General features: G+C 45.3%; 1 protein-coding gene across 1 annotated transcript in view; it reads right to left on the reverse strand.

Moving 5' to 3' along the window:
- The window catches only part of MICU1 (mitochondrial calcium uptake 1), a 970,699-nt gene that overhangs the window by 273,193 nt on the left and 671,279 nt on the right, over nt 1-26,227 (reverse strand). Inside the window, 2 exon segments of the mRNA XM_069610522.1 lie at nt 4,215-4,323; nt 16,350-16,487. Of these exon segments, the coding sequence (XP_069466623.1) occupies nt 4,215-4,323; nt 16,350-16,487 (247 nt within the window).

The raw sequence follows: 26,227 nt of genomic DNA on the forward strand, positions 1-26,227 counted from the left end.
TGACAAGGACTCGAAATACTACACAACCTGGCGGCGGTTACAGAGCAAGACTCCTGTGTAAGCTGGTCAGTCTGCTGGATGGCCCAGAGACGCTTCCGAAGGCTTACCAGCAGGAGATGGTGAAGATGCCGAGAATAGCTGTTCCCGCTATTCCAAGGGTCGAAGTACCAGTACAGGCCTTCTGGTTCAATCAAAGGTAAAAAGGGTTTCACAAGGCGACAGCAGTGCAGAGGAGCAGTCCTTCAGCGGGTCACCAGCGATTCCTCGGTTCAGCCTCTTGGTTGCAGGATACTTGGCTCCTGTATTCCTTCGTTCGTGAGATCGTCATGGTAGTGGTGTTTCCAGCCCCCTCTTATCCATGGTTCCCTTCGCGCCAAAACGGAGGGGACCCAATGAGAGATCCGCTCATCAACACTCACACCATACGTGGACCTATCACGGACCACGGTGGTCCCAGGCATTCACACCACCCTAGACTCTCTGGCACCCAGGATGTGTATTGGGACCAGACATCCCAGCCCACATCCTGGAGGCACACACAAGGCCTGTAGAAGCCCGCGAAAGCATCCGTGTTTCGCGGGAAAGTACATGCCCAAATAAGGAAGGCCCCGGGTCGGCTCGACCTGGGGAAGGTGAAGGGAGCAAGACGGTCAGCGGACAGGACAAAGGAGCCTCGTGGTCTGGCCATTTTGGGAGCCAGGCCACCATTTTGGGCTAAGCGCGAGAAACGCGCTTAAAACGCCAAAAGGAGCTCAAAACGCAAGAAACGATCGCTGCCACCATTCCCGTCCGTGAATCACTTGCACCGATCAGTTACAATCCAAAAAGAGTATCTTTCGCTTACAGTGCCCTCTTGTGTCATGTTGCACGAAAGCCGCAACATGATAAAAGAAACTACGGAAAACAGCATTTCCCGGTACTGACTGTCTTAAGGGCATGTCGGTTTCCCCGTAAGAAAGGAGCGAAAGCCCAGAGCAGTGCGGCAGAAGGCTGCACTTCTCTGGCGAAGTCGAGAACAAGGTGAAAAACAACAGCAAAAAGTTTAGGGGTTGCCACATGGAAGGAAAACTACCTACAATTACGAAATCTTTCCTAACAATCACATAGACTAACTATGCTGATTACACCCAAGTGCTCCTTCCACTTACAGGGATTTATCACCAAGGCGCTACAAGCCTACAGCAAATATACTCCACCATCCAAGCCTGGATGGCCACAAACGGCTTGTGCCTCAATTGGGACAAGACAGAAATCCTCATTCTTGGTCAAAAGTCCACATTAACCAATCTTGACTCACTCTACTCTAACTTCTGTATCGACAACTGGGTCATCCCAGTCTTATCCTCTGTTAAAACTCTAGGGGTCCTCATTGATGCCACACTATCCATGGATAAACAAGTCAGCACCATTGTCTCTGCCTCTGCCATGAGCACTAAACTTATCAATGCTATAAAGCCGTTCTTAACCAAGGACAACTGCCTGTCCATTGCCAGTGCTACTATAGGAGCCAAGTTGGATTACTGCAATGCACTCCTAGCTGGCACCTCCAAAAAAAATCTAGCGAGACTCAAAACTACCCAAAATAACTCACTCAGAGCAGCGCTTAGTATACCTAAAAGAGACCACATCACACAAGCAAGAAAGACTGTTCACTGGCTCCCAGTCGAAGACCGCATTACATTCAGAATTCTCACTACCACACACAAATGCATCCACCTCTCAGCACCATCATACCTATCAGACACACTATCCAGATCTCACTCAACAAGGCCCACCAGACTTTGCTACTATAACCAACTCACGGTACCGCACATCAACAGAGCTAAGGCAGGAGGGAAATGCTTCCCCTACCTTGCCCCTAAGCTATGGCACGCACTCCCTACCGCTCTCAGAGCTGACACGTCTCTCCATGCCTTCTGCAAAAATCTTAAAAATGCTCTCTTCAACTAACTGACTTTACTCACATACCCACTATCTGGACGTTCTTCCATTACGCATACTATCTACCCACTATCTGCACGTTCTTCCATTACGCATACTATCTATTCCTAGTATGCCGGTATGTATTGTCTGTATGTAACTAAGAGCCACGATGCCCCCGGGCTGCTGTGCGCTCAACAAATGTGAAATAAATAAAGGCTGGACACCTGCTGAAACGCGCTATCGTCAACGTGCGCCGTAGAGGAGCGTGGCACCAGAGGACAGAGCAGTACCTGCCAATTAGAAGAGAAAAAAGGAAAAAGAGAATAACTTCTTCCTGGGAAGATCGTGTGGAATTACAAGGCCGGAAAGTCCAAACCCAGGAGTGCTGGTGAAAGCGGTCTGTTCCTGTCGATGTGGAAAATAGGACTGAGTGGCGCCGGTGGGGGGAGTCAGGGGAGTGCATGCTCCCAGGGGCGGGCCCCCGCGTGCATATACATTTAAAGGAGAAGATGATTTTTTCTGGTGAAAAAAGTTCCATTTCTGAGGGACGCCCATACAGTATGGAGGTAAGGGGATGGGACGTAGGAGTATTGCCAGTGCTTTGATCTCGGAGAGCTGTAGTGAAATGACCACCTCCCCCCACAATCTTGTGGCATTTCATGCAGCAGCATGGACCTTTTAACGCAACTTAAATAATTATTTCACAAATCCTGACACACTGGGAAGCATTGAAAGGGTCTTTTTTCGCCTAACTAAGCACTGTAGAAGCTGTAGAAGGGCACATGTTTGACAATCTCCTTCGCCAGCAGGCTTCTCTTTTATACAAAGAGAAGCATTTACTTTTCCTACATTCATTTTGCTGTGGCTCCTCGTAATTTCTTTTCGTTGTGAATGCTGGTCGGACTTGTGGGCACAATAATCCAGATGTAATCCATTCTCCTTTTTCACAAGTAATTCACATTCCAACATTTTGCTCTGCTTGCCTCACCTATAACTTGCGTACTAGATACATTTTTTTCATATGCGATTTCAGTTTGTGCATACTCTGTCAAAAACACCTCCCACCATGTATAAATATCCGGCCTATTTGACGATGATATTCCTGTCCATCTACGCAACTTCATTCTGTTTTTCCAAGTACACCTTTGGCCAAATGCTTCTGCAATTCCTTACATTTCGAGCATGTTGGCTCTTACCCTTTCTGTGGTCTATTTATTCCTGAAGTAAAATCCTCTCACTTTTATTCACTTGCATTGCACAAGCCTCTCCAATGTCTATTTTCACCAACAAGTCGGCACCAAAATAAGTCACTTCCAACAGGGGCCCTTAATGCAATTTTCAAATATGGCTTTTTCCCAAGATTATAACTTTCACAATGGTATATGAGGACTGTGATGTTGTCCTTAGTTTAATGTTAGTTAGAATGTCGTTCACATTAACAGTCGCTCCACCGCACACTCTATTAATACTATAACATCTTAATTGGACATATATCCAAATATACAATTTGGGCTTAAACCAGAGCATCCTCAACAGCTAGGATTGGCAGTTTCCCTCCATTGTTCCAATATCGAATTACGCAATTCCAAGATAAAATTACCCAGATTGACCATTGGTGGCATGGAGCGATACTGACTGCATGCGGCATGCAACAAAGAACAAAAATACATAACAGGACAATCGTGCTACAATGATTGTACAGGCATACATTAACAAAATAACTCCACTTCCAATTATGATAGTGGCCTGTAGATGAAAGTTAGAGTAAAATAACAAATGGCATGGTCACAGTACAAATGAGGCAGACTTAATTTTCCCAAAAATGTGATTATGGTTCCTGCACAAGTGAATAACTTAATTTCAAAGATGCATTTGATTTCATTTTACAATGGATCTGTTTTAATATTTCAGTAGGTACACAGTGTGATTGGATGGCTTTGCTACAAAGTGAATTTGAGATAAAAATTCTCATCATGGAAACTCAAGTGCACAACAGCTGTGGATGGCAGCTCATTTGAGCACTGGGAATAAGATCCAGCCAGCCATTCCACAGAATATTTCGACAATGCAAATATCGGTATACCTTTTCAGCAATCCACTTAAAAAAATGAAATAAAAGTCACCTTTAGCTAGACATTGCCTCCTGCCATTGAAATGGAAAGAGAATTCTACAACATAGTTTTGCATTCAGGAAGATTTTACAGAGAAGACTGATTCAAAAACAATTATTTAACTTTAACCTATTTGAAATGTTGAAAATACAGACTGTCAGGTTTGGAATCGTTCATTACCTTTATCAAGAGACGCTCCAGCCATGTGGTAGAAACTTAGAGCTGTGTCCACATCATTTATATTCTTCAGGAAAGTGAAGAAGTTTTCTACTTCTTCAAATGTTAGGCCCTGTAACAGAAGACAACAAATCTTTTAGTCTCTGCGTTGAAATGCACTAAACATACAAAAGATTTAAAGAGACAACAGCATTCAGTCCATTTATATTCACATTGTGAACAAAATAGATTTGATTTTTAACGTTTAAAAATAATCTTCAATTTTTCATTAATCACAAAAACATCAAGGAAAAAGAATGCCAAGACTAACATAACCTAGTGTGAGACAGTTCAAGGGTCTTTATTTTTATTTGGGGGTCTAGGGCCCTCCCTCTCTCGACTGCCCACCTACACCACTTGAGCCTCCTCCAACCCAGGCATACATAACCCCTGGTTAGTTCTACCAAGCGGTAATCCCCCTACTGTCTGTGATCCTCTCTTCTCATATAGGTGTTTTCCCTATATTCAGGCTATCCAAACTCCCTCAGGGACTTCCTAACTTTCCCTACTCTAACAAAGGTTAGTGTTGTAATAGGAATTTTGATAGTGCCACGCATTATACTTTGGTAGTCAGACTAGATTAGCCATGCATTCTCGGCTCTATTACTAAGACCACATCGGCCTTCTGTAGTCCTTCCACCAGTTCTTCATCCCTCTGATTTTTCACTCTTCGCCTCCACCCTTTGAAGTAACCAACGCTCTCACTACACTATTCCTCCTCACCACTGCTACTACTCCCCTTCACACTGCTACTTTCCTCCTCATGGTAGAACACTTCTCTTTCGACCATTACAATCCCCCCACCAGCACCACACAAATACTCTCCTTATTACACAAACATCCTCTTTTCACCCAATATCGGTCACTTCAAGTTCACTCCTTACACAGTTTTCCTCTACCTACACCCCACACTAACATGCACACTCAAACTGTAGAACAAGGAACAAGTTACTTACCTATAAAACTCCTGTTCTCGAGCATGGGTATCTTTTATGGATTCACCTGCTCATGAATATTCCCGGTCAGGCTGGGAATCCTCTGTAATATTAAAGCAGTTTGGCTTTAAAGCTTAAAAAACGGCTTGTCACTTAAGTAGCTTTACGCTGTCATTTTGGGTCATACGGCCGCAGCCAATGGCATTAGTCCTCTCTAGCTCCACCCGTGGTGGCCATCTTCAGATTTGGAAGATCACGTAATGTGGCAGTCGGAACCAAGAGGAGCCATGGAGAGTTAGGAGAGAGGGCCTCATGTGAATTCATGAAAGATACCCATGCTGGAGAACAGGAGTTACCGGTAAGTAAATTGTTCCTTCTCCAGCACAGGAACTTACATGGATTTGCATACTCATGAATATGATTAAACAGCAGTACATATTCCCAACCAATGGGAGGCGGTACAGCTCTACAGAAGCAATGGAACTCACCTTTGGAAGGCTCACTTCAAGAAAATAGGTCGCAAAGCACTGCTTGTCCTACACCAGACTCCCCCATCAAAGCTCTGCTAATGCAGTAGAATCTTGTGACAGTGTGGGTAGACCTCTATGTAGCAGCCATGCAGATGTCGAGCAAGGGAACACCAGACGGGAATGCCGTAGTAGGGGCCCTGGCCCTGGTAGAATGTGCTTTAGGTCTACCTGGCAGCAGCCTGTTTGCGAGACGATGACAATGCGAAATGCAGTCAGATAGCCACCTGGAAATGGAAGCCTTCGACAGGGCCTTCCCTTTATCAAAAGGTCGAAATGCCACAAAAAGTTAGGAAGTCTTGCAAATGTCTTTTGTGCGTTAGATATCGAACTTTAACGCATGGGCAACATCCAGTGAATGCAATGCACTCTCTGCCGGAGAGGACACTGCCAAAGAACACTGGTAGGACCAGAGGCTCATTGAGATGAAAAGTTGATGGTACTTAACGAGGGATGAGTGTGCAGCACCACACTCGATTGATGAAACGTTAAATATAGTGGTTTGCAGGAGAGAGCTTGAAACTCTCCTACATGTATGGCAGAAATTGGCCACTAGCAAAGCAGTCTTCCATGATAGAAACAACAGAGGAGCCTGATGTAGCGGCTCAAAGGGTGGGCCTATGAACTTGGAGAGGACCACATTCAGCTCCCAAGCCGGGGTAGGTGCCTTTACTGGATGGAAAGTACGAAACAGGCCTTTGACAAATTCTTTAAACAGTCGATGAGACCAGAGCGAATGCCTTCCAGTCGTGTGAGTGTAAGGAGAGATGGCAGCTATGTGGACTTTCATGGACGTGTGTGCTAATCCTGCCTTTGCTAACAATAGAAGATATGCAGAATCTGAGAAGGCTCGATTCAAAGAGGGTGGAGCGGTTACAAATGAGACCATACAGTAAGACGCTTCCACTTGTGCTTGTAGCATGATAGAGTGGATGGAGCTCCAGCATTTACCAGGATTTTGCAGCATTCAATGCAAAATGTCCGAACTATAGGGCTACAGGAGCCAATCTGTCAATTTGAGCAACGCATGGTCATGGTGCAGCATGGATCTGCATTCTCTGGAGAGCAGGTCGAGAAGAGGAGGCGGATTGATGCAAGACGCTACTGACAGATGAAGGTCAGAGTACCCAATTTGGTGTGGCCACGTCGGAAAAATGAGAAACATTTTGCACCAGCCATGTTTAAGTGCCTGAACTACCTGTTGAAGGAGCAGGATTGGAGGGAAAGCGGAGACGAACAGGTCCTCCCATGGAATGGAGAAGGTGACCCCAGACTAATTTGAGAACACCTGCTGGCAAACTGAGCGCATTTTTAGTTGGCCACTGTGGCAAATAGGCCCATCTGCGGGCAGCCCCATGTTGAGTAAAGACGAAGAACAAGGTCTTCACAGAGTTCCCATTTGTGGTAGAATAGCAGTTCCCTGCTAGGGGAGGCCGCAATGGTGTTGTGGATCACGGACAGATGAAATGGAATGAGGAACATATTGAGCGAGATCGCCCAGTTCCACAGCATTTGTGATTCCTTGGAGAGAATGAGATAGGAGGTCCGTCCTAGCTTCCTGATGTAGAACACAGTGCTTGTGTTGTCTGAAGATGCAATCCACCTTTTGCCCTGTATCTTGGTTCTGAACGACTGAGGGCCCAGAACACTGCCCGGAGCACCTGTTGTATGCTTTTTGATGTGAAGCAACTTGTCATCCGGCTGCGAGAAGCCTCTGGAGTGGAATTGTCCTCTGTGCACTCCCATTCATTCCAGGGAGGCATTGGTTGTCACGTAGCCTGATGCAGGGTGGGTAAAAGGGAGCGCCCTGTATGAGGTGTCAATGACTATGCCAATGTAGAATTCTGCAGAATGCAGGGTGAGCTTGATTTTGCCGTTCCAGGAGACCGACACCTGTTTCCCAGCTGGCATCTAGGAACTCCTGAAGAGCTCTCATTTGCAACCTGCAGTGAGTTACCAGAGGAATACATGAAGACATCATCCCCAGTAGCGACTTGATGGAGCAAACCGTCAGCTAGAGAGCAGAAGGCGGCTGAACCTTGTGGAGTATGGCTTGGAATCTTTCCTCCGAGGGAGTCGTCAGACATTGTAGTGTGTCCAGTTGTAAACCGAGGAACAGAGCGTCCTGAGATGGCGAAATACATGACTTTGGAAAGTTGATGAAGAAGCCCAGACAAGTCAGGCATCGATGGTCTCTTCGGTGTGCTGCAGATCTAGTGGCTGTAAGGGTGCGCATATTAGCTAGTCGTTTAGATAGGGCTAGAAGTAAATGCCTGCATGGCAGAGATGGGCAGCCACGAAGTTAGGGAGAATCTTGGAGGCGATTTTCGGCCGAAGGGTAGAGCTTTGAACTGGTAATGCTTGTCTTGCACCACGAAGCGAAGGAATCATCTGTGCTTGTGGTTTACAGGGATGTGAAAGTAGGCATCCTCCAAGTCCAGAGAGAACAAATTGTAGCGTCACCATGCAGAACTTAGATTTTAGAAACATGTCAAGTTGCCCGAGGTCGAGGATGGGTCTCCACCCACCAGACTTCTTTCTCACCGGGAAGTATTCAGAGTACACTCCAGGGCTGTAGAAGTGTGATGGCACAGCTTCTACAGCCTTTTTTTTTTTTAAACCCGGGTCGAACTTGTAAAAGGAGGGGCAGATGGCAGATGTTCCTTTCTTCGTATTGGAGGGATGGAGGGGCATTAGTTAAGCAATTCTACGGTGTGCCATGTTGAACGATGCCGAGCACCCACTTGTCGGTGGAGATGATGTGCCACCGATCGACAAACTGCAACAACTAGCCTCCCACTGGGGGCCCGGGCCCGATGCTGGTCAGGCTTGTTTGGGAGTTTGCGTGCAGAAAGAGGCTGCACATCAGCTTTGCGTACCTCTGTATGCCTGCGATCTCTCTCAGTAGGCATCCTATGAGGTGGTGCAAGACGGTTGGCGATATGACTGCCGATAATTCCTGGAGGTTGTAGAGAATCTGCCCTTCTCAGATCGAAAGGGCCGCCTCTGCTGCTGCAGGCTGCAGGCAGAGTCAGTGTCCGTTTTGATTGCCTGAAGCGTCTCATCGACATTTTTACCAAAGAAATCTACTCTATGAAGGGGCATGTGTGACTTTAGATTGCACTTCTGGACAGAAGTTGGTGGCCTTCAACCACCACTGGCGCCTCAGTATGGCCTCATTTCCCATTTGGAGGAAACCTGTCTCTGCTACTTTTAAGGCTATGGTGATGGCATGATCAGACGCAGTCCACCTTTGTGTAGTAACCACTATCAAAGCTGCCAATTGTGTAGTAAGGCAAGATCCTCATCCATTTTGTAGCCTGGCGGGAAATCTATGATGGGGGGGCATCTTATACCAGAATTCCCGGTCATATCAGGAAAGAATGGCTATGGAATCGGCAGTTTTGATAGTGGTGGCAGCTGTGGTAATCACCTGTTTTCCAAAAGCATCTAGTTGCTTTCCTTCCTTGTCGAGGGTACCCATGCATGGAGAAGAAGGGTTAGAGGATGGCCAAGTGCTAAGACATTTGGGCGCGGTGTCCGGAATTTTATATTTCATTTCTAGGCGATCCCTTTTTTTGGAGGAGCTGAGGATGAGTTTTTCACCACCAGCAAACCATCCTCAAGAGGTAATCTAGCAAAGGGATGGCCACGACTGATTTTCTAGAGGCTTCACACCTTTGGAACAGGAACCCTCTTTCTCTTGTTCCTCCGGAACTAGGTTGAGGAGCTTCACTGCACGTGAAAATAACCTATTTTGTCTGGTAGAGAATCTCGGGAATGCAGATCAGTGGTTTCTCCATCCGCAGGGCACAAGGTCCTCATATCTGTAGTATGTGTATCTGGGGATGTTTCTGGACCGGTATCCGGGTCTGTGAGGGCAGCCACTGGTACGGAAGACAACTGAGGTGTTGGTCGAAAAGGCTGAAGCTGTGGGATTACATCCTCACTGGAGGGTTCCTACTAGGATCACCTTGAGATTCTCTGACTAAAGTCTGTAAAGTTGCTAAGATGTCACGTGACAAATCTCTGGGTGCCGATCATGTTCCTAAGTGAACTGTAGGCATAGCAGTGGGTGGAACAAGCGGGGCACATCAGTGGTTGGAAACGGTGGTTGCACTGGCTGACGAGGTCTCAGTAGAGTTGGGTAGGGTTCCCCTATCACATCCTCCTGATCCGAAAAGAAAGCCTCCAGAAGCTCTTCTTCCGATATGCTACCCCTCCTGTAGCATCTGCACCACTGGTGTCTCAGTGGCCAAGGGCACCAGGGTAAGCGGTTTTGCCTTTGTGGGCAATGGTAAAAAGGAAAGTGCTGGAGGCATCTTTTTTCACACTCGCACCTCTATGAAATGAAAAAAGCACAGGAACTTGCGAAGTTGTCAACTTTTTTTGGACACGCTGGCCCAAGAGGCATCCTGGAAACGATGGTAGTAATCGTTGACGAGTGAATCGTGGACAGTGCAGTCGTCGATGAGGAGATGTAGTTTCAGGCCTACGGATCATCGACTGAGTCGTCAACGGTATTGCTGCTGAAGATGGTGATGACGATTTGTGTTGACCGGGTGTGGCTCGTTGACGGGGTTGTGGTTGATGTTGACCAACGTCTTTTTTCTGAAGAATGCCAAGACATGGTGGACCAAATCTTGGCTGTAGGAGCAGTAGTTGTGGATGGGGCTATCTACGAAACAGATGAAGTAGATGGCGCTCTGGCAGATGCTGCTGTCGTGGGTAGTGGGACGGGGTAGTTAGGTTGTGTGACCTATGTCCCCTTTTATGTCCCCTTTTAGGTTTCTTTCCCAGGGAACTGACCTCTTGATCTCAACCTCTTCAAAGAGGGAGTCTTTTCCACAGATCTGCCGACCCTGGCAGAGGAGTCACTTTGGACCGAGACTGAGTTATAGGCCCAATCACATTTCCTCGAACCAAGTGACCAACCTCCGATGGGGATGTTTTTGTCTCTTAAGACAAAAACGTCTGGCAAATGGAGCAGTTGTCCACATCGTGTTCAGGGTGCAGGCAATATAGTTATGTATCACGCCATTTGTACACAAAACGTTCTTTAGGCAATACTTGGAGTAGGGCCTAAAAAGACTCTTCTCGCTGGCATTTACTGTGGCCGCGTTGAGCAGGGTTCAAAGATGAAGGCCTCACATGGCAAGAAGATCAGTAAATGGTCTGGATATTCACCAGCAACGCATCCTCACTACGGGCAGTCACAAAGGTGACAGATGAAGAAACGATGGAAACCTTTTTCTCAAAAATAGTCCAAAAGTCAATATTTCAATGAGCGAAACAAGGACTCCAACAAGTAAAGGTGCAGTAAAAATGTGAAGATGGCCAGCAGGGGTGGAGCTAGGAAGGATTCATGCATTGGCTGGGGCAGTGTGACCCAAAGTGACAGCAATAGGCTACATAAGTTACAACATTTTTTAAGCTTTAGAGCCAAACTGCTTTAATATTATGGAGGTGTTCCCAGCTTGACAACGGGGAATATTCATGAGAATGTGAATCCATGAAAGATCCCATGCTGGAGAATTTGTACTCCTTAACCAACATCTCATCTGCTCCAACCATCTCCCCCACAAGCCGTAGCTCCTTCCTTCTGCCCGCTTATCTCTTGGTCATAATCCACCTCTGACCTCACCTTGTGAACCCACACTTCCTGCTTACCATTCCTCCTTATCTACCCTAAACTCTTCAGGGAGTGTCCAATGTCCCCCATCCAATATGGACTCTCTCCTCCCTCAGGTGTGCATGGGAAAGCTTTGAAAATGGGTCTAAGCCATGTTCACGGTCTGTGTGGGCTCGCTGCGTTATGTCCATGGTGGCATATCAGGGTCAAGGTAGCAGTTAATGTCCCTGGCTTTCTCTAATGAGGCACATGATTTATGCAAGAGGAGGCTTTGTCCCTCCTTCATTCTTTGGTGGTCTAGGTCAGAATATTCACGCCGTATCCCACTGGCATTTGTGTCTGGGATTGCGCAGTCTTCCAGAATGCTGCATACATTTGTGGTCTTTCTACAGTGTCTCGCTCACTCTCTATCGCTCATCAAGCTGCCTTGCATTGCACATCTGCGGGCTATAGCAGTGCTAGGTCCCTAGAGGTTTTCAGTCACACAGGCAGGTGGTTTCTCCTCTTATGGATTTTTAAATATTTCACGGTTGCTTGGTTGCTTTTCTTTAACAGATTCTGACAAGCACTTTGGTAATCGTCCAGGTCTTCAAAGAAGAGTTACTCAGGTCCAGAGAGGAAGCATGGGCTGGACACAAACTCCCAACCTGTACTGCCTCCAGATGGCACAACACTCTGGTAGGCTTGCTTTCTTCCTAGGTCACAGTCCCCTAAATCCCTTGGGATAGCATCAGACACAGGAATGAATCACGACTGAAATTAGAGGCATGTTTGAATGTTTACTGTCTTCCATCTCCAACTTTACCTACTTGGTTGTTCCAATAGATTATCTGTCAAAGTGAACAGAGGATGCCTGCCCCCACACCCCAACTCTGCATCCTTCCCCCCCTGCAGCCGTCGACCCCTGTCATACTACCTATAAGGGCAATGGCAATGTTTGAGTTTATGCAGTGGAGTCACAAAGCATTTAATCCCCCTTAAGAGGCAGGTACAACACACTTCTGTTTATTCAGCAGATCCATCACCAGTACAGTTTAAGTGAGTACCTAGTCAACTGTCTATGGAGAGTCATCTGGATTCTCTACATTACAATGAGGAGTAGAAGTGGCTGTTGGATTGGCTACTCATTTTTATCGGACTGCTGGGGGTAGGACCATCAGGAGTTGCGAGTGCCAAGTTGTTAATGGCTGTATTTTTAGCAGGTGAATTGGTGTGAAGCCCTAGGGGCCAAAGCGGTGTGGCAGCCATGGGAAATTGCTGAAGGGTACAGCATGGGACAGTGTGGGAGAACGAAGTGTAAATAAACTGGTTGGTTGGTGCCTCGACCTATAAAACTCAGTCCAGCCCCATGATGGGGTAGGAACTCGGAAGCTGGGCATTGGGGTATGGGCCTAGGATGGGTAGAGAGGTTTCAATCAGTCAGAGGCCAAGAACATCTCTTGTTGTGGCTGGTGGTAGGTTTTGGAGGCAGGGAAAACATTCAGGCCTGGTGATGACAAATCACACTCTGACCTTTCTTTTGCCTCATGAACTATGTGCTAGGGAATCTGTTCTGTCAGACTGGTGGTGCTCTTAAACACAGTGGTCTATGATGCTTCTTCAAAGGATTAGCAGGGATGTTGAAAGATATAGTCTGAGGCCTGCAGCTAACTTCACTCATTTTTAAGGCCACATATTAAGCACAGGCAATAGAAGAGGTGCCTGTCTTGGTTGAATTCTGAAGTGAGAAGCCATCTTGGGTCTTGCTGCCCTGTATCGCTATTTTACATTACCCCAGACTAGAGCCATGCTGTGCGTCCCTGAAGAGTGAGGGCAGGCTGCCTGTGAGGGGGGTGTGGGGAGGGTGAAGGAACAGCAGCCGATATGGAGTTGCACTCCCTTTACTTCTCTTTTGTACAGGTTTCTGATGGGACAAAGATATAGGACTCCAGAGTCTCTAGACGTTTTCCTTGTCTCAGGTGCTTCCTTCTCTGGAGTGGCTTCCTGGCACCGCCCCCGCCCCCCACCCCCGTCTCAGTAGAACCATGTGAATACCTCCTGGCCCCCTTCCTCTGCTCCTGGTGGCTTCTACAGGACAAGGGAGACAGGTTGCACCATTAGGGTTTGTGTCTCCCTTAAGTTCCTCTCACGGTTGGGGCTGGACCTTCCTCAGTTTCTGTGTCCAGGATCCTCCTGCAATGGCCAACCAGGATCCTCTCCCATTTATAGGCATCCCCCACGTCCATTGTGTGTGACTGCGGGGTGGATTACTGCGGGTTGATGAATGCTGGGCTGAAATACTGCCCCCATCCAGGTCCGCCATGTTTGTGGCTCCGGACGACTGCAGGGCCGAAGCCCCACCCCCTTCTGGATCCAGCATTGTTGCAACTCCGCTGCCGGGTTGCTTTGCCCCATGGCAGCGTGGGGGCTTAGCCACCCTCGCCGGAGACTGTCACAGCATTCCGCGGCGGGTAGCCCCTCCACACTTTGGCACAGCCACATCATTGTGCTCCTTGAACGGGACAAAACTGCGGAGAGGAGATGGTGCCAGCTGGTGGTTTTCGGCCACTTTCTGGATTGCGGCCTCCTCACACTGCACTAGCCCTGGGGTTGAGACGCAATCTTGTGCAGCCAGAGTGAGGTAGCCTTATAGTTGTGTAATAGCTGGGGTAGGCTGCTCTGAGAGAAGGGAGTAGAATCGAAGCTTGCAGTCACTGTTCTATGAACAGATCTAGCAGTAGCCCAGGTAGCGGCTGGGGCAGTCTGCCTCAGACAGGCTACCTTGAGGGGCAGGGGGGCAGGCTTTTTGTCGATCCCAGGCAATTGAGATAGGGATATCCCAACCATGCACTTTCCAGGAACCACGATCCACTCCAGCTCCTGAGTAGGGTTGTTCTGGGGCACAGGGAGAGACAGTCTTTGTTGGTGATGCAGGAGTTTCCAGGGATTTTATGCCGGCAGGTCATGCAGCGGTCACAGAACCATTGGGTCATTTTTTCACTAGGTGAAAGGCAGGCCTAGATTATAACCTTCCTCTGGTCCAAACCATTTCTGGTACTCAAGCATGGTGGGAATCTAGAGCTTTTGAGGAGGTCATACAAAAGGCATTTTAAGCACAAAACGGCTGGAGCTATGAACCAATGCTAGAGCTTCCAACTACAAAGTTATGTAAATCTTTTTCAACAAAGGTTGCCCCTACCAGTCTAACAGGTACTTGAGCAAATGCATTATTTTAATTTCAATTGAAGCAAGTCTGTTTCATCTTTTTATTGATAACTGTTATATGTGTTCTATTATAATTATACATTATTTCTCCGCTTGTGTTTTGTAGGGTACGATAAACTGGGCCCCTAAAAGTCCTACCATTCTTTTTAAAACAGTTTGAAGCAAATCTTGGTATTTGGAACCTGGTTAAGGTATACTTGAAAATATCCCCACATGAGCAACATTTTTCTAGTTGGATGGAAAGAGAAAAACACATCTTGATTCGAAGCGCTTCAACTGCCAATGTCCTGATTCACTTTTACAAATGTAACCTCTTCATTTCATTTATGAGCACCAGACAATTAATTCAAAAGTTGCCTACATTAAACTTAATTGGTAAAAAACACACTGTGTGGGAAGTTGCCAGCTGTAGACCAACAATGCCCTTTAATGACTCTCTTCAAACATGATTAGACACCAAGTCTACTAAATACACAAACATCACCGTACTTGCTTATTATAAAATGCCAAAATAAACAATTAACTGGAGTCCAAGATTGGGGTGTGCTGTTTGCTGTGGAAATCAATAAAACATATATATATATATATTTTTTTTAACCTGGAGTCTAATAGTTTGATTAGTGAATGCATTTTCTAGTAAGTATTGAACGATTTTTATTAAAGAAATCTTTGTCCGTGTATATACATGAGTAAGCATACATTTTGAGGAGTAAAATGTCCCATTATAGCTTGTGTAGGAAAAAATACATGCAGAAATTGTCTCAGTATGTATTAGATACTTTCGTCTTACTGAATTTTTCTATTAATAGATTTTAAAAACAAATTTGTAAAATGGTCCTTTGTGATCAAGTCTGGACTTTTGAGTCAAGTACGGGCTGAACCAATAATGTCCATACTGTATATGTACGTCAGATCGGCACGCTAATCCACTAAATTCAAAGAATGAGCAATATGTCCGTGTCCTTCCACCCTTTGTTCTGATTGAACAAACCTGCCTCCTGAAAGCAGAACAGACTGTGCCTCCAATACCTGTAGGTGGTATGCAATGGCAAAAGGCATGCACTCATTATGATGTGTATAGCACAACATTGCAGGCATAACACCACACGGATGTCACATCATGCTTTCTGCATCATTGTACAACAAAACAGAGATTACGTGACAATCTGCAATGTAGGAGTGCCCCCACAGGGCTCAAACGCAAGACTACTCACAATACTGCTGGTCCAATTTCACAGAGACACTACCATCCAATGATTAACACCCAACAACCACAAACTCTTCTTTCTGGGCTCATCAATCCACCTGGGAAATTTACCACACAGTAAGATGTAGGCTTTTTGGTTCCTCAATGGTGTATACTATTCCACACAGAATCCCACAAATCCTTTGCCAATAGACTGACACTCCTGTAGTCCCAAACTCTTCCCATTACAGACCTTACTGTAGTGCAGTAAAAAGAACAATTCCACGCTACGGGACAAGCCTCCATTTAAGGCATGCATTACTCATTGAGCTTCAGGTAGTCTTTTGACCTTCCAATGTTCATAACACTGACAGTGGGAGAAGCATTACCCCTTCAACTAAAGCCTTCAATTCACTCTGGTTTACTCACCCCCACGTTCTTAATCCAGCTAGAATACAGATGAGCACACCATGCTTTTGGTTCCAATATCTATCAATATTTGCAAGCATTCCTTTCCACAATCAAAATGTACGGCATTTGACATGGACATATTGCAGCTTTTAACTTCTACATTAGGTTACAACTCATTACATTAATATGCTTTCCTCCACTAACCTCTCCATCTTTAAAGCGCTGCTTCAGCTGTTTCAGCATAACTGTGAGCTTCTTCGACTGCACTCCGCTGTACGCCAACAGCATTCTGCCAAACTGACGCTCCGTGATCCTCCCGTTCACAGGGTCTTGGCGCTCAAACTGCAAGTGAGGCAGCAAGAATACTTGAATATTTCTTTAATAGAATTAATGGGATTATGAAGCAATAAAAGGCTGATGAGGATAACCATTAGCAGTGAAATGAGAATAGTTTATTCAAGTAGCATACTCCCATGACTTTAGCTTTCTGATTAATGGTCCTGCTAACCAAGAGCTTGTATTATTAGCAGTGCCGGCTGGTGAAATTCAAATTCCCTTGAAATCCTGTTCTTTAGACCCATAAAGCTCAATTGGAGCAATACTTTCGAGTGATTTATTTACATGCAGACAAACACGCAAACTTAGTATTGACACTTCTCTAATGAACTCAAAACAATGGCAAAAAGGTACATCTACATTTATAAAAGTGAAATATTGTGGGTGGCTGGGTTAGTGGCAAAGCTTTTTTCCTTATACAATTCCACACTTTCACCAGTCTGCACCAAATGTTACCTGCAAGGACCATCCAGACATTACTGGCTACATGACATTTGGACACCCCACCCCTTTCCCTGGATTTCAGCACCTTCACACATGAGACGGTTGCCTGAAATCAGTGAAACATCAATGTGGTCGTAAAAGGACCGGTCCTCAATCCTAAAATGCACGGTTTCTGGGACATTTGCACCACAACGAACTGCACCACGCCAGAGTGAGGCAGCAGGAGGGGGGAGAGAGCACAGTAGGTCCCAGTATGCCGCAGCACACCTACTCTTACACTCCACCTCCCCCTCCCCCCCAACATCTGCTCCGGGGTATGTCGGCCAGCCACACACGCCGATTCTCAGGGCAGATTACTTTAGAGAGCAAGACAAATCAAGCGAGAAGGGAATCGGAACAGCGACCTACAGCATCATTGATTTTCAACAATTGATTAGTGTTGTCATGTCTGTCCAGTGAACCAGTTCAGAGAACGTGTACTTTTTGCTAGTACAAGATAAAATTAAACATATAGGATAATACAACTTAACCCCCACTCCCCCCAACCATAGAATTATTTTTTTTGTAATTCTATATGTCGGGGAGGATTTCCTCTTCTGTACAGTTTGCAGTTTACAATATTACATTCCAGTCATTTCTGCCCCCTTCCTCGAAAGGTACTACATCCTATGCGGGGCGAGCACAGTTAACGCCTCAGGCAGAGCCGGCTAAGAAGAGAACACAATCGGCCTTCCCATTTTAGGCTGTGAGCAGTCCCTGCTAGGAGAAGGCCTACTGCACGGTGCTAAACATTACCCCAAACCGAATTGTTTCAATGTTCCCTTTTACAAACTGAACGTGTGGACCAAACAACAAAATCATGACTTCAAAAATTAACATTCAACTGATTTAACTTGAACCTGAACATTGCGTTCAAATTCGTGTCAAGGGTTTGCTTAAAGTCTGACAAGAAACCACTTGTGCTGATTCAGAGAAGTCGTACAATTCCTAAAAGCTCTCGCATCAGATTTGTAAGGTGGCACGCTTTTCAAAATGGGGCTTGAAATATAGTGATATCATCCCCAGATATATCTAAGCGCAGAGCCAGGGATCGAACCTGCGTTGCTCAGTGTCTTCTTGCTTCCAAAGCAATGTGCCCATACACGTTGCCCCTGAGCTATTCTCCCGAGGCCAGGAATGGCCAGGGTTTTCCCCCACCAAGACACCATAGTTGCCAAAATGTATGCAACAAGAAAAAAGAACCAAGGAAAGGGGTGGGGGATGGAGGCTTTATGAAATAATCCACACTTCAAAATGAAAATCCTGCCACAGTTCTCAAATGCAGTCCTTATTTTATCCAGGTCTTGGGGGAAAGTAAACATAAGATATCAACATGTTTGGAACTTTCAGCACTTGACAAATATGTAGAAAGCAGTCACATTTCTAGAGGTGTTTGTATCCTCCCCATTGCCTAGTTTTTAAGGCAATAACTGTATTTTGTTATTGCAATGGCGTGAGGGTTTCAAGAACTATTCAGAGAAGAATATCTTGTTTATAAATGCAAAATGTGCTCATGAACTGCCTTAGAAGGTGATTGCTTACATGAAGGCAACCCTTAAGAAGTGAAGCTGAGAAAAAAAAGTGGTCACAACCCTTCTGAACAAAAAATTAAATAATTAAAAAAAAACTTTTTTTTGGGCTTCGCAAGAGAGACCATATGGGTAGCAATGGAGACCTCAGGGGGCGCAGTCGCGACCCCTGACGACCTCCAAATGACGTCCCTGCTAAACACTAATCATTTACATAGCCCATACACTGTGGCATATATCAAAGACTCAGCTGTAATCAGCATTTGGGTAATATCATGCCATCAAGATATGGCAAAGAAGGATTATGTGAGAGGGTATGTCATATTGGCAAACTAGATATAATACACAGGACTATTTTTCAAAATGCATGTGTCCATTTTGTCTATTACTCAACTATTATCGGAGCAAACTCAAAATAATGATTGGTTTCCGTTTTCTCCCGATCTGGTCGCCTTCACTCTTGTTGCACAAGAAAAGAAAAAAAAATGTAATTTCTTTAGGACATTGCAGGATGAAATATGACGGAATTGGTCGTTTGTTAACCCTGCAATTGACACTTATGAGGTCAAGATAAAGGACATAAAATGAGTACACTTCGAAAGGAACTCTGGAATTTAGTTAGGAGTATACCTGCAGAAGTGAAATATTGGTGTTTTTATATTTTGTTTCTAAAAAAAGCATTTTAAATGCAGATGACGGTCCTGCACACTACATTATGTCATGCACACTTGTTGTTTTGAAAGGCTTGTACTGTTCACGTTGCACTTGTATTTATATATTTTTTTGGAACCAACTCGCCCCTTAGGTTTCCTTGTCTGAACTTATTAAAAAAATAAGATAAAAAGAATAACTGAGCAGAACGGCAAATCAATAAATGCTGAAAACGTTTTTTGTAGAACTGTTAATGTTGAATGTTGTTTGTAAGATTAAATCGGCAAATACATTTACATTTCCGTTGTGGACGTGATGGGGCAGATTAATACGTGCTCAAAAACCAGAAATATTTAAGAAACTATTAGAAAGCCTACACACATAAGAGTAAGGCATAAAACAATCAGTAGCCGGACGCCCCATGATTCTTAGATGAAATATGAAGTCAGGCTCAAATGCATTTTAAATTGCGACGCCCGAAGGAGTGCCTTTTTTATGCCGCAAAATATATGTATGTACAAGCATTTGGTAGAAAATGCGTTGCTTTTATTTGGGGTTCCTGTCAATGCTGTGGTATTTTTTGAGATAATTCTGTGGCATTTGAGGGTTTTGAAATGCTCTCTGACTTATAAATACAAGGCATGGCATTTGTTTGTCTGTTGATTTTGCAAATATTAATTTACTTTGAGAGCGCATCATTATTGCCCAAGTCAACTCTTTCCCATCAGAGTCAAGTCCATCTCTCAACTGTAGTGCAAGTGGTGTCCATATATATTATTGCATTTTATGGCAGACATTCGTAATTTGTCTAGACACACAGTGGCAATACCAAGCAAACCAGAGGGCAACTTGTTAACGGAATGAAATTCATGTAAATGAAGTGGTCATACATAGCAGACACCTCTGCCACTTTTAGCGGCCTTGACGCAAGTGGTTATGGAAAAAAGAAGGGGAATAGGCTGTTGTGAAACTTGTGCAGGTGATGAGCAGGATGGAAGGGACAGAGTCCTGAGTATTAGTATGGTCCAATGAAGGTTGCGTCATTGAGGAGTTCTGTTTAACCAGAGAAGAAACCCAATATCTATTAGATAACAGCACCGGGGAAATGACAGCGGGCCCCCTGGTTTGGAGTGAGCATACGATAGAGCTAAGGAAGTAACATGCAGGCTTTGAAATGACCTGGAAGTGGTTACACCAAAGTTAAAGTGGTGGGGGTGGTGTTATCAGGCAAGAGGTGCCATGTGTGGGGTTCATGAGCGCAGTAAAACGGTGCTAGTACATGACAAATGGTGTAAATATTTGGGTAAATGATGGCAATACTTGCCTCATTGTGCTACTGCTTCTAGGCAAATGCAATTATTTATGAATGGTCTAGGATAGCAATACGAGGCAAACAGCAGAAGCTCCCGACCATGCAATCACTTTACATAGCAATTATGGGAGCACCTGGTTAGTGTTGTTTGTGCCTAGCTTTATGACTGCATTGATAAATGCTTCCCAAATTGAGTGCCGGGCAGGTTATACTGGGAATAGAAATAGCTGGGTGCTAAGCTCCTGCTTGAAGACTAGAAGTGCCTGGTTAGCTTGGCATCACCTTTGACCAGGAACTACATATAATCATAAAATACGCCTACATTAAATTAAACCTGTTTGTTTAGGAATGGAAATAAAGGAACACTAAATCAAAGCTAGAAGACATTGAAAGCATAATGCTGTTCTATTTAATTGACAAAAAGTCCTGGTTTGCATCCCATGTGGAGGATAGATTTGAAGCACAATGTACTAGTTCCTTGCGCCAGCGGTAGCACCTGCTTACAGGGGGATTTCTGGTACATGGGAGATGCATTTGGCCCCTGCTTAACAGTTGCCACAAGGGCATATATAGATGAAGGACTTCGGCAAACTCTCCTCAATGTGAATACATTTGAATTCCTCATCCTAGGACCTCACCTCCCCACCCCTCATCTCGGTCCTCCCTCTTGGCCTTCTGAATTGGGCCCAGTGCAGAGTCCTTCTAAAATAGTTTGTAACTGGCTTCCTCGTGGATGACACACCCACAGGTCAATCATATCTACCAACGCCTCAAATCATGTAAGCTCCAGCTGAAACTGGACCATCCGATCACACTATTAATCTCCATCACTCACAGCTTCTCTATCAACATCCATAATCTTATCCAGAATGGACAATGCCAATTCAGTTTACTCAATCCTTATTCTAGCCTCCCTCCCAAAACTACAAGCCTTGAATCTGGAATAGAGTTTCAGGAAGGATTTACAACCTGAAACCTCTTATTCACGCCACTTTAGCCGTTCTATCCCATGGTTACTGGCTCCTAAATCAAGGCTTCATTGTCTTGCCCACAAAGTAACCCATGACCAAGGTCCCTCCTCTCTTTCAAAACATTCATCAGCATCCGACAGGCTACAAGGCCACTCTCCAGCAGCAGTTTCTGCGATCCTACTGATAACAATTTCTACTTAACATGATGAACTACTGTTGCACTAAACACTTCTCTTCTCCCACTTCTTGCTCCCTTCACCCCTTTGCAACCGTGCCCTGAAGCGATCAACAGATTGCATGGGCGATCAAAAAAGCAAATGTATAGCAATACACAGTTGGTAAATAGTGGGAGTACTTGGGCTTGGAATGAGAAAACCTAGGCATGTAATGGCAATACTTCACAAATTGAGTACCTTGCCATGTGCCAGGAAACCAGTCATTAAATGTGGGAGTATGGGCATATGTTAGCAAAACCAGGCAAAGGATGAGGGAACCTAGCATCCAAATAGGAAAGAAGGGTATGCAGTAATAAAATTGCGGCAAAAATGTCGCCTTTAAAAAAAAATCGCGTCAAACATGCCGTGGTTTGACCCAGTAAAGGTGTACCCCATTATACCATTTAAAGGGAGCGGGGTTGCGGGGCTGTCCCCCGCATGCTTTATTTGGACTGTGGTGGCAAAACCACGCATTTTTTTTGTGTGTAAACTGCCATTTTTGCAGCGATTTTAACACATGGAACTGAAAAAAGGTGACAGATTGGGGTCAAGTCCTGTGTTTGGAGCGCATAATGAGGGCCACTTATAGGAACTGGTTTGCAGAGATCCTCTATATGGAACAAGCAGCTCCAAGACCCAGGCCACAGCCAATCCCCTTCATATATAGGGCATGCGCCAAGTTACCTGTGTACTTCCAAGGCCCAATATATGGAATTCTTAAATTGTGGCAGGCACAAGACCTGTCCAAAGGCCATACCAATGAGATCTCCACATACTGCGTGCGGTCTGAGGACATACAACAGAAACCATGCCTGGATGCATGTTTTGACTTGTGGGCCTGAAGCTTATGCATTTGGCATGCACAGGGCAAGGTCGCAGGGCCAATGCCATGTCCTAGGGTACGGCCACAGATACGCAGATCTTGGTACATTATCTAGATGGCATGCTCACTGGCCATGTCTTGGGCTGTTTCAGAAGGGGAAAGTGTGACTAGTTCATGGGTGTAGTGTGTGCAAGCATGCCCTGTGAGAGACTCAACAGACATAGACGCAGGCAACAGTGTGCCCTGATCCCATTACAGGCCTTTCTGCAGAATGGCATACCCACATGCCATGCCCTGGGGGCAGTACAGCAGCAGTTGTAAAGCAGCCACGAGGTTCTGTGAGGTCATGAGCAGGGCATGGCGGGGAGATTTATGTGCATGTCGCTAATCATAACTAATTAATTTCAGTAGTTTGTTTTAAATTGTAAACAAAGCATCTCTTCAACTGTTTTTTTTTTAACTGGGATTAGGACTTGTATTATAGAACCAAGCTCATGTTACTGTATTTGGCAGAGAGATGAAACTTTAAAGTTTGTTCTATGTGTGTAGGTAAACATACAGTCGAGCTCCCCCAGACCCGCCCCCCATCAAGCTCCCCTACCCCCGACCCATGCCAAGGGCCAGTGATTCTGGGTGATATGTCACAGGAAGCAAAATAAGCAATGGGCTATACAATTTGCATCAATAAAAATACAGTTTAACATAGTTTTCATTCTATTCAATGGAGCATCTAAAAATAAGAAAACTATAGGAAAAAGACACCCAACCTCGGCACAATAAATTTGGTGTGGTGCATCTTAGCCGATAGTAAAAGTAGTTTTCCTACAATTAAATGTTCAGATGACAGCCACACACATCTAAAGGAGGGGACACATTTAGTTCCCCTGGATAGTGCATTTCAAAACCATTTTCTGCCAATCAAGAATTTCTCAATTGGTTAGAAATTGCTTAACAAAAAAACCTGTATGGCACACTCACAGCACTATGTCGAACAGAGCAACTTACCATGTATTTGATGCTGGCAGGAAGTCTATCATATAGTATCTTAAAAGAGGTTTGACGTCAAATCTATTGGTTTACCACAAATTCATGAGAACCTATTCCACACAGGCAATGTGCCACATTTCTTGCAGATAATATATTGGTTAGGACGATAAAACCAGAGTACAACTGAATAGTCACAATTTAAATTAATCATCTCTGCATCTGTGCCATTATAAAGGATATGCAGTACTGCCATATATTTCACAGACTACTGCTAGGCCAAGAATTTATGTGACAGATCATTTATATCGATTAACAATATTTTAGTATTCCACAAAGTAATGAACAATCTCCAAAAACAGAGGTACAGTAGAGGTTATCCCCATATGCAATTTGAGCTAAACAAAATGCGTTTTTACCAGATAAGAATTTTCATCTGCCACCCATCTCCAATAACCAATGGTAAAGTGAGCAGCCTCTTACAATGAAGTGGCAGATACAAATTGCACTGCACGAACCAACACATACATTCATTATATGGCTCCAGCTATCCTTGCTAGCATCAGGCAGTCAACTGCATTATGTTCACCAAGGCATGCAATTACCATGCTGGTGATTTTTTTTTCATTTGAGTGAAGGGGTGTGCTTTGCTGAGGTTGCCTTCAGGGTCATGCCTTAACTTTTTTTTTTTTTTTTTAGGTCCTTAGGTCCCTGGTGCAGGTGAGTGTGTTGCCTTTATTGTCCCCCGCCCCCATTTGGGTATTATTTTAGTTAAACTTGGTCCCCCAGCACCGGCGCACTCATCTGTTCGCACCGGGTCGCAGCCAGTGTGTTTCCTCCTTCCTTCCCGCCTCACGTCCGTCCCTCCTCCCCGGATTGGCCAAGCTGTGTGTAGGTACAAGAGAGGCTTTGATACCATCTGCGGCATCCACCGCACCATTTAGGTCCCTGGTGTAGGCGAGTGTCGTGCCTTTACCGACCCCCCCACCCTCAAACCCCAGTTCGGGCTTTTTGTAATAAAATATGGTCTCAGAGCCCCTGCGTGCTCACCGGGTCGTAACCCATGTGTTGTCTTCTTCCCTCCTGCCTCCAGTCCCTCCCTCCTACCCCGATTGGCTAAATGTCCCCATAAGTATCAAAGTAGTGGGCAGCCCTCTGCCCGTTGCAGCCCCTGCGGCTAAGGGCCCCAAGGCAAGTGGCAGCCCCTACACGCAAACCGCCGGAGGTGTCCGCAGGAGAAGCAGGCTGCCAACCACTAAAAGTATAATTGCCAATCACCGCCATCAAAAACACAAACCCCACCCACATGTACCAGAGAACCCACTGTACCTTCTGCCCATCTGCCCGGACGCCACACCACGCTGAGATCAAGCAATAGGCAAAGCAATGTTCGCCACCCTACACCCGACTGCAGTGGCAAGCCCTACCTACTCCCAAAGCAGCTGCCAACAAATTCCCCATTAACATCTCGACTCGCCCACAAACAGCATAAGCACCTTCGGACAGTATCCACACGTGCTGAAAGAGGATCAAACGGACATCAACCTGCGTCAACAGATAAGGTAGGGAGTACTACTTGTAGTAACTAATATCACCTCCTACAATAAGTAATTTAACCACTAAAAATACACACCCAGGACAACCTCTGGGGAATCCTGTGTGAACACAACTTACATGCTGACATTGAAGTATCCATTGTATGGTGAAACCTAGGCCTTTTCTCCCACTATCCAGGAATCTCGAATCTAGGTATATTTCTATCACCGCCAGCCAATTTGTGAAAACCTAGGCCTTTTCTCCCACTATCCAGGAATCTAAGTCTATTTCTATCACTGCCTGCCATTTTGTGAAAACTTGGCTTTTTCTCCCACTAGCCAGGAATCTCAAATCTAGGTCTATTTCTGTCGCTGCCTGCCATTTTGTCAAACCTAGGACTTTTCTCCCACTATCCAGAAATCTCGAATCGAGGTGTATTTCTATCATCGCCTGCCAATTTGTGAAAAACTAGGCCTTTTCTCCCACTATCCAGAAATTTCGAATATAGGGGTATTTCTATCACTGCTTGCCATTTTGTGAAAACTAGGCCTTTCTCCCACTGTCGTGGAACCCACAATCTAAGTCTATTATCCCATTATTGAGCACTCTGTGAAACCTAGGCTTTTTTACCCATTATCTTGGTATCTCAAATCTAGATATATTCCATCATTGCCTGCCTCCATTGAATCTAAGGCCCCTCCCGTTACCCAGCAACACCCAGCAATAACTGCTGGACCCATATGCATGCAAAATGCCATAACCGACCCACCCACCCCGCATAGTGAGGTAGACCACAGAGTTCGCAAGTGTTGGCAATAAAAGGTCGTAGGATTTTATAGTTACATATATGGTTATGAAATAACAACAATAATCACATATCCATATGATATACTTTTGGGCACCGGGTCCAGCGGTAGCACCCTCTTGCCCGTGCCGCCTTTCCTGTCCCACAACTTGTTGTGGACACCGTACAGTGCCCTGTACCTCTTTTCCTCTGTTCTTCTCCCTTCTTTTCTAGGGTGGGAGGGTTCTACGGAAAAGGAGGAAGAAAAGGAGGACACTGAGTTCACAGTGTACCTCCAGCCTGTTTGAGTCCCCATTCAGGGTCTACAAACGGATTGCGATTTTCTGTTGAGCTGGAAGCTCTTTTTATAACACCCAGGGCAAGCCCTGGGTCTTTGAAGTGTATCTGTTGGGGGCTGACCCAGCCCCTAGACCGGCAGAGCCGACTTTCCCCCCAGG

Source organism: Ambystoma mexicanum, chromosome 8 (genome assembly GCF_040938575.1).
Source record: "Ambystoma mexicanum isolate Mex_15411 chromosome 8, UKY_AmexF1_1, whole genome shotgun sequence".
Taxonomy (NCBI): Eukaryota; Metazoa; Chordata; class Amphibia; order Caudata; family Ambystomatidae; genus Ambystoma; species Ambystoma mexicanum.